The following is a 10,000-nucleotide window of genomic DNA, read 5'->3' as shown; positions in this document are numbered from 1 at the left end:
GAAGGGTCAAGCTGTAGAATCACCACAACAGATTAACTACTGTAGTTACTGTGTTGCCATAGCAACTGTAGAATGACCACAACAGATCAATTACTGTAGTTGTGTTACCATAGCAACTGTAGAATCACCACAACTGATCAATTACTGTAGTTTTTGTGTTGCCATAGCAACTGTAGAATCACCACAACAGATCAATTACTGTAGTTGTTGTGTTACCATAGCAACTGTAGAATGACCACAACAGATCAATTACTGTAGTTTTTGTGTTGCCATAGCAACTGTAGAATCACCACAACAGATCAATTACTGTAGTTGTTGTGTTACCATAGCAACTGTAGAATTACCACAGCAGATTGATTACTATAGTTGTTTTGTTACCATAGCAACTGTAGAATCACCACAACAGGTTAATTCAGTTAACCAGTGAAAAACCAATCAAAGTAAACTGGTTTCTCAAGCGCTCATTCAATATATATATATATAAATATATATATAAAGTGTGTTGTTTAGCTATTAATATTAGTTAAATAAACTGAACACATATAAATACGATATATGGCAACATATACAAATCTCTATCTCACACACACACACATCTGGAATTTAAAAGATATGTTTGGCTGTTTTTATACGTGTTTCTATAGACAAGATGATTTGATTTTCTGGATAGAAAAATGTCATATGTTCATATGCAACACATTTCAAATAATAAAAAAAAATACTTGTTTATGACTATAATTATATATGTTCTTATATAAACGAAGTGTCAGATGTTATTTCTAAATTTTCCTTAAAGTTTATATAGTTTGATGTAGTTATAAGTTTGTCTTGTTATATTTCATAAATGTTTTTGTCAGAGGTGGTAACATGCAAATAGTATGTGAAAGCTCTATAGATGTGTTGATATGTTGATGCTAAACTGCCTCAACTTGAATAAATGTGCATGACGGGTTTCCCGCCTGTGCAGTTTGACTGACCTCTAGTGGAAAACAGCGGTATTGACCACAGCGTATTCTTTTATCGGACACGTCATTTTCACAATATCGTATTTTCATAGTATAATATATCTATTGTTTGCTGTTTTGCGCTTTTGTTGTGTAGATTATTTTTCAATAATGTGGTTTGTCATTTTAATTTGAACTTTAATAGACGCACATTGCATATTTTTTTTATTTGTGAAGGTAATGCAATGCAAATATACTCAAAGAGAGAGAGAGAGAGAGATTTATAAATCATAATTTGAATGCAGCCAAAGCAGTAAATCTTTGTGGCCATAGTCACAAAGTAAACTATGATAATGTGCACTATTAAATAGCACAGTAAAGAAAACATGTTAAAAAATATATACTATAAAAATATATAGTATAGTATATACTATAAAACACATAGGTTTATATAGCCGGATGATTTACACGACAACTAAATTCATTGTAAAATACAGTGAAATCTGCTTTTTTCATGTGTTGGTGATTCTGGGAACTCTCAGTTGTGTGTGTCTCATTATTATTACACTTTATTCACTCTTAAAACACTCAATCTATTAATATTAATAATTATTTTTCATTTTAAACAGTTTATTACAGCTGTTTATAATATGCTTGCCTTAAATTTAGTAAATAAATCAAACAGTTCTGTACAAATCAATTCAGAGAAGCAGATTAGTTGTATTTTTTTATTTTTAATGTCTGTTAAACAAATACATAACGCAGAGTACATCTTGTTTTTCTACTAAAGAAGACTACATTTATCAAGATTAAAAATAATAATAAAATAATAAATGGTATGTATGAAATATGGGGTCATTGCGTTGATATGTTATGTACATTTTCTTAAGTATAATAAAAAAAGCTGAAGGCCATGTTTGATTCAGGAAATCGCACAATTCCATGCATGAATTTTAAGGGAATTTAAGTGTTTGTGTAAGATTATTAAACTGAGAAGTGTTTTGTTTAGGCAAATTAGCCTAATTAAAAAGTCATTTAAATTTATAATGATGTTTTTGGTATTTAGTTTCTGAAATAACTCACCCAGCTCTGATTAATAAATGGGTTTTGAGTGCACAGATGCTCATCGCTCTTTTAACACACGTGTGTCCCCTTTAAAGGGTCAGTTCACACAAAAATAAAATATTTAAAATTAAAGAATTTAAATTCAAGAAAAATAAAAAAAAACAAAAGCCAAATTACTCATCATATGTTGTTTCAAACCTTGAGTTTCTTCTGGTGAACACAAAAAAAAGATATTTTAAAGCAAGCTGTAAACCTGTAACCATTGACTTCAATGCTTTCCCTTCTATGGGAGTCAATGGTTACAGGTTTCCACCATTCTTTAAATTATCTTCTTTTGTGTTTTACAGAAGAAACTTGTTTAGTGTCAAGCTGTAGAACTAACTCTTATCAAGAACGTTTTATTCCACACAGCTGAATAAGGCATAGCCTAAAGCAGGCATGTCCAAACTCGGTCCTGAAGGGCCGGCGTCCTGCAAAGTTTAGTTCCAACCCCAATCAGACACACCCGGGATAGCTAATCAAGCTCTTACTAGGCTTTCTAGAAACATCCTTGCAGGTGTGTTAACGCAAGTTGGAGCTAAAATCTGCAGGACACCAGCCCTCCAGGACTGACTTTGGACACTCTTGGCCTAAAGCGATGGTGTCAAACTCAACTCCTGGAGTGCCGCAGCTCTGCAGAGTTTAGCTCCAACCACTCCAACTCACAGCTTAATAGTATGTAGTGGTCTTGAACACCTTGATTAGTTGATCAGCTGTGTTAGATTAGAATAGGAGCAGAACTGTGCACAGCTGCGGCCCTCCAGGAGTCCAGTTCAAGACATATGGACTAAAGCAGGGATGTCCAAGCTCGGTCCTGGAGGGCCGGTGTCCTGCTGACTTTAGCTTTAACTTGTTTCAACACACCTGCCTGGAAGTTTCTAGTAAACCTAGTAAGAGCTTGATTAGCTGGTTCAGGTGTGTTTGATTAGGGTTGGAGCTAAACTCTCCTGGACCGAGTGTGGACACCCCTGGACTGTGGTGTTTCTGTATTTTGACATTTAATATATGCCTATATATTTGTACTATTTATTGGACTTTTTCTGACTATTTTGCAGTTTAACTATAGGAGGATTTGTTTTGCATTTTTTAATAAGACGGCTGGACACCTGAAGACTTGTTTTGTGTGTTTTAAATTTTATTTATTTAATTATTTATTTAATGGTGTCGGTTGCATGATAAATTGACTCTTAACTGCAAAACAAATGTACTTTGGTGCAAATAAGTAACTTAACTATAACCACTCGAGGGTGAATAAGTAGTGAGTAAACTTTCATTTTTAGCTGAACTATCCCTTTAAATGCGCGCGCCGCAGGGGGTGTGACGCGTAACGTGCACGCGCGTGGCGAGGAAACCCGGATCCTGACCGCGCGCACCGTCAGCCACGTCACCGAGACTCCGTCCGCGCTGTAGTGTCGCTCATTCCGATACATATTCATTAATATATATATATATATATATATAGAGAGAGAGATACAGAGAGAGGGTGCACAATATTTAAATAATAATAATAATCTTTGCTGCCAGTCTGTGTGGACATGACGCGCACGCGCTGAGCTGAAAGAGTTTTGATTTGTGCAGGACGAGCATCTGGGCAGCTGCAGAAAACTCAATCGTTTCTGAAAGATCATTAAGATGAACATCTTCCGACTGTCTGGAGATGTCTGTCATCTGATCGCCATCATTATCCTCTTCCTGAAGATATGGAGATCCAAATCATGCGCAGGTAAACGCAGAATTTACACCTCAGAATCACTTTTACAGCAGTTTTTTAACGCGCATCAGCGACTAAACCGGATTAATGAATGTGAACAATAGCCGATTTTATTCATAAACCGGATTTATGAATGTGAACAACAGCGAATCTGCTTCAGATTTTGTTTACACCTGTGAACGCGCGTCTGGCGGACTTTACGTTGACGTGTAGTGTTTGTGGTGTTTACGTGGCAGCTGATATCTTGCATTAGAGTTATTCAGGACTCTGGAGGAACTCAATATGTTCTTATTCACATTTATATTTACCTTTATTCATCGTATAAACGCAGTTTATCAAAAGTGACGAATATAAAGCGACGTATAGCATCAATATGTCGCTGAGGGATGCTGGAAACGCGGGTGTATTTTGCATCTCCGAGGTAAATCATCTATTAATTTTAAAGCAAAACTTTTAATGAACCACTTGTGAGTAATAACACAGATCATATATCATGTTTCCTCTAAAAAAAAAAAAAGTTTTATGTGTATTTAGGGACATTTTCTTTAAAAATTAATTTAAAGAGTGCCACTATTGCTATACCTGACTGTCTCGGCCTCCAGAATCATACATTCAGCTTCAGTTATCATCAAATAATTACGTGTTTTTCATCTTTTTGCTTTGTTTACTGAGTCAAATAAACATTTGAATGAAATACTTATTTTTTTAGTATTTTTCAGTGTTTATCACAGCATTCTTGCTTTATTCTACATTAATTATTGATTCTGTTGACTGTAAATTACATTATATAAATATATAAATATATAAATCTACATTTGATTGTTTATCATTGCAGTTAAAGGAAAATGCTTTAAATGTACCCCAAATTATTGTGAGATGCATCAGATACTCTGAAAAGACTTGGTTAGTTGTGTATTGAGGTAAAGTTGGTTTTATATTCGCACAATTGTTCATTTTTGAACACCGACAACTTGTGACACAATTCCTACATGGTTTATCATACTAATTTGAGCATTGAGTCTGAAACGGCATATGAGAATGACTTCAAATTAACATTAACACCAAATAATTGAGTGTGAAAAGCGTTGTACTTTGATAATAATTGGCTGCTAATATGATTCGCTTTTCTGAAACTTTATTGAATGTATTTATTAGGATAAAACCCTTTGGGATGTACCATTTCATCTTCAAGGGGGTTCCACAATGTATTGCAATAATAATAATAATGAAACAAACTTACATTGCATTATATAAATGTAGCGGAGGCCAGCTAGTGTGTGCTGTGCAGGTAAACCTCTCTTCTCAGACCTCTAATGCCCCAATCACACGGGGCGTCAGCTTCAGCACTTCCATTCACTTTGAATGTGTGACGTCAGGCGTTGCTGAACTGCATTATGGATCCGTCGGCACCACTTCAGTGGCATTGCTCGCTGCAAAAAGTTGGGACTTTCTAAACTTTTCGAGTGGTGACAGAAGCGTCAGCCAATCAGATCTCTGTATGCAAATACACCAGCTCAGACAGTGGCCTATTGCTGACTAATTTCATTGGCTGACGCTGCTATGACGATCGTGTCAGCCCCAACTTCAGACACGCCCTCTGTCAAGCATTGATGCTGAAGCCCCGTGTGAATGGGGCTGTAAAGGTGCTCTAGCGACAGACACTAGAGGAAATGGTCTTTAGTCTCCTTGTTAGAGCAACCGACTCCCATGCGTAAGGTCACCGGTTCGATCCCACCTCGGAGCAGGTTGGATGGTGTAGGACTAGCGGAGTTACATGAACAGCAACAAAACACACACATTAACATAAGGAAGCATCACATGTTAATCAGAGAACAATATATATATATATATATATATATATATATATATATATATATATATATATATACATATATATATATATACATATATATATATATATATATATATACATATATATATACATATATATATATATATATATATATATATATATATATATATATGTATATATATGTATATATATATATATATATATGTATATATATATATATACATATATATATATATATATATATATATATATACATATATATATATATATATATATATATATATATATATATATATATATATACATATATATATATATATATATATATATATATATATATATATATATACATATACATATATATATATATATATATATATATATATATATATATATATACATATACATATATACAGGGCTCAACAATAAGGACTGCCCAGCTTTCCGGTTCTTCTTAGCTGATTGAGAATTCTATTTTTTTCCATAACCTGGTAACAACCAGTACAGCGAAGAAATGGCAACATGGTGGCAACATCCAATTCTAAGGCTAAAAGAAAACGTTTCTAACGTCTTGAAAGCAGAAATTTACTTGTGAACAACGCAAAAAACAAAACAAAAAAAAACTTAGTTGCACAGTTTGCCGTCAGTTTGACAAGTCAGCCACCCTTTGTTAAATAATTTCAAACCGCAATAAAATACCTCCACATTTTCCATACTTTTCTGTTACGAAACACTTTTATTTACAATTTTTTTTAAGTATTAACATTCTAGATTCATAGACTTTAAATTTAACACAGTATTTAAAATATGTATCTTAAAAATAGCTATTAACTTCCCTTTCTTTTTGGTGGGGCCAGTGAAAATTTTGGCAGGGAAAGTAAAAATTTGAACCACTGGCCCGATCAGACCAGGAGAAAAAATCCTTAGCGTTGAACCCTGATATATATATATATATATATATATATATAGTCCAAAATAAACAGATCAGTGAATCCAATCAAAACATAAACGAGAAAAACGAGCACAATCCAAAGTCAAATATGACAGCGAAGACTATAATTAAGGAGAAAGTCTGAATTTGTGCATAGACAACCAACTTTAATCCAAGTTTGTGTGTGTTTTAATGTGCCATTATATATATTCCTCTGATATTTTTCTGTTTTATTGTGCGTTCTGATGTTTACTGTTGTGTTTTCCAGGGATTTCCGGGAAGTCTCAGGTGTTGTTTGCGCTGGTCTTCACCACCAGATATCTGGACCTCTTCACCTCCTACATCTCCGCATACAACACTGTCATGAAGGTAAAACTGATGCCACAAAAGCAAAAGACGTCCTAATAAAATAATACAAATTAAAAGACTTGATGACAGAGTTAGCATTTACACAAGCGTCTGGAATCTGTCAGATACAAATGCATCACTTGGGAAGAAAAGTTATGACTTACTGACTCATAACTCACAGTAAGAAGGTCTCGGGTTCGAATCCTGGCTGGGTCAGTTGGTGTTTCTGTGTGGAGTTTGCATGTTCTCCCCAGTGTTGGCGTGGGTTTCCTCACGGTGCTCCGGTTTCCCCCACAGTTTAAACACATGCGCTATAGGGCAACTGATCAACTAAATTAGCCGTAATGTGTAAGTGTGTGTGAGTGAGAATGAGTGTGTATGAGTGTTTCCCATAGTTGGCGGTTCATTCTGCTGTGGTGACCCCTGATATATAAAGGGTCTAAGCCGAAGGAAATTGAATGAATGAATGAATGAATGATTTGTCATAATCATGTCAGTTTGCTGTCACGATAATCATCAGTGTGGTGACTTCCTCAGTTTCATAACCTTCAGTGTCATAATCATATTTCTGCTCCACGATATTGTCTCCGTTTTGAAACATGCTATTATCAAGTACAATAATGAGCACATATTAACTTTGTCATATCTCAGAATTTTGACTCAATCTGTCATTTATAACGTTTTAATCCTATAATGTTTAATTACTTTATTATTGTAATTTTGATTTGTCATTTGTAATTTCGACATTATAATTAAGATTAATTGAAAAATCAATTTGTTCACTTGTATCTTGGGTTATGGTGGCGCAGTGGGTAGCAAAATCGCCTCACAGCAAGAAGGTTGCTGGTTTGAGCCTCGGCTGGGTCAGTTGGCGTTTCTGTGTGGAGTTTGCATGTTCTCCCTGTGTGGGCTGGGGTTTCCGGTGCTCCGGTTTCCCCCACGGTCCCAACACATGCGCTGTAGGGGAACTGATCAACTAAATTGGCCGATGTGTGTGTGAATGAAAGTGTATGGGTGTTTCCCAGTGTTGGGCTGCGACTGGAAAGACATGCGCTGCTGGATAAGTTGGCGGTTCATTCCGTTGTGGCCAAATTAATAAAGTTACTAAGCCGAAAAGAAAATGAATGAAGATCCAGAATAAAAGTTGTGTGTGTGCAAAACTCATGGAAGAAGATTGTGTGCACGACAAACCCACAGCTACACCTGAATCACACACACACACACGCACACACACACACGCACACACGGATTTACTTAAACATGAATACTAAATATATATACACACACTCATGCAACCACAAATTCACTCACACACACACACACACACACACATATACACACACACATACACACACACACTCAAAAAGCAAACAAACATATTCACACACACACACACACACACACACACACACACACACATATATATACAGTATATATACTGTATAAATGTATAAATGCGCACACTCAAACACACACTCACTTACAAAAACTCTCTCATTCACACACACACACACACACACACATACAGTACACACACTCAAAAAGCAAACAAACATATTCACACACACACATACACACACACACGCATATACAGTATATATATTGTATAAATGCGCACAAACACACACTCACTTACAAAAACTCTCTCATTCACCCACACTCACACACTTATATATGCACACAGACATGCACTTAACAAAAACACAAACACACACTCATACACACAAAAACTCTCTCATTCACACTCACACTCACACACTTATATATGCACACAGACATGCACTTAACAAAAACACAAACACACACTTATACACACTCACAAAAACCCTCTCATTCACACACACACACGAACACACGAACACATATTAGCAAACAAACTCTCTAGCACACACACAAACACATGAACACATATTAGCAAACAAACTCTCTAGACACTCAGACACTTACACACACACACACACACACACACCAACACACACACACACTTAAAAACACATACACCAACACACACACACTTCAAAACACATACACCAACACACACACATATACACCAACACACACACACATTTTTACTCTTACACACACATACTTACACTCATGCAGACGTTTACACACACATACAGTCCCTGACAAAAGTCTTGTCGCTTATCTAATTTGTAGAAACACCTGCTATTAACCTGACTTTTATTTAATCCATTGGTGTTAGGAAGAGTTCATATGAAAAGCTAAAACCCTCCCAAATTATGTTTAATGCACTGAAATAAATTAGTTTCACTGAAACAAGATTTATCATTTAATCAAAACAGAAAGGTCAAATTTTGGCATGACAAAAGTTCTGTCGCCTGTACGAAAATCAAACAAATTTACTGCAAATACAATAATATGTCAGCAAATTAAGTAGTGGTGCTGTGAGATCCACATTTATTATCTTGTATGACTTCCATGAGCTTGAAGAACTGCATCCATGCGGTTAGGCAAGGATTTATACAATTTATTGATGAAGTCATCAGGAATAGCAAAGAAAGCAGTCTTGCATGCCTCCCAGAGTTCATCAATATTCTTTGGTTTCGTTTTCCATGCTTCCTCTTTCATCCTACCCCACATGTACTCAATGATGTTCATGTCTGGTGACTGGGCTGGCCAATCCTGGAGCATCTTGATCTCCTTCGCCTTGTGGAACTTTGATGTGGAGATGGAAATATGCGATAGAGCACCATCCTGCTGCAGAATTTGGCCTTTTTTATGGTTGGGAATATAAGAGGTAGCTAAGATTTCTTGGTATTTTAGACTATTGATGTGGCCTTCCACCCTGCAGATCTCATGCACACCCCCATACTGGATGTAACCCCCGACCATGATTTTTCCACCACAAAACTTCACAGTTTTCTGGGTGAATCTTGGATCCATGTGGGCTCCAGTAGGTCTCCTGCAATATTTGCGGCGACTGTGGTGTAATTCAACAGAAGATTCATCTGAAAAATCCACCTTCTGCCACTTTTCCAGTGTCCATCCATTTAGCAGGCTATGGGCCTTGGCAAATGCCACACGTTTTTCAATTGTCTTTTGTTTAGTACTGGCTTCTGGGCACTGATTCGGCCATGGAGGCCATTTCGAGACAGAATACGACAAACTGTTCTGGTTGACACAGG

General features: G+C 36.0%; 1 protein-coding gene across 2 annotated transcripts in view; it reads left to right on the top strand.

Annotated features, from left to right (window-relative positions):
* The first annotated feature begins 3,422 nt into the window (after positions 1 to 3,422).
* kdelr3 (KDEL endoplasmic reticulum protein retention receptor 3) overlaps positions 3,423 to 10,000 on the top strand; it is an 11,131-nt gene continuing 4,553 nt past the window's right edge. The window contains exons 1-3 of one of the 2 annotated variants that reach the window (XM_087242361.1): positions 3,423 to 3,454; positions 3,627 to 3,771; positions 6,772 to 6,872. In XM_087242361.1, coding sequence (XP_087098487.1) covers positions 3,681 to 3,771; positions 6,772 to 6,872 — 192 coding nt within the window. In that variant the 5' untranslated portion in view covers positions 3,423 to 3,454; positions 3,627 to 3,680. Of the gene's footprint in view, positions 3,455 to 3,492; positions 3,772 to 6,771; positions 6,873 to 10,000 lie in introns of those variants that run through there. The other variant, NM_200640.3, reaches the window with a different exon arrangement.

The sequence above is a fragment of the Danio rerio genome, chromosome 3 (assembly GCF_052040795.2).
Source record: "Danio rerio strain M-AB ecotype USA chromosome 3, GRCz13ab, whole genome shotgun sequence".
NCBI lineage: Eukaryota > Metazoa > Chordata > Actinopteri > Cypriniformes > Danionidae > Danio > Danio rerio.
The sequence above is the reverse complement of the archived record's forward strand: the minus strand, read 5'-3'. Positions and strand labels throughout refer to the sequence as shown.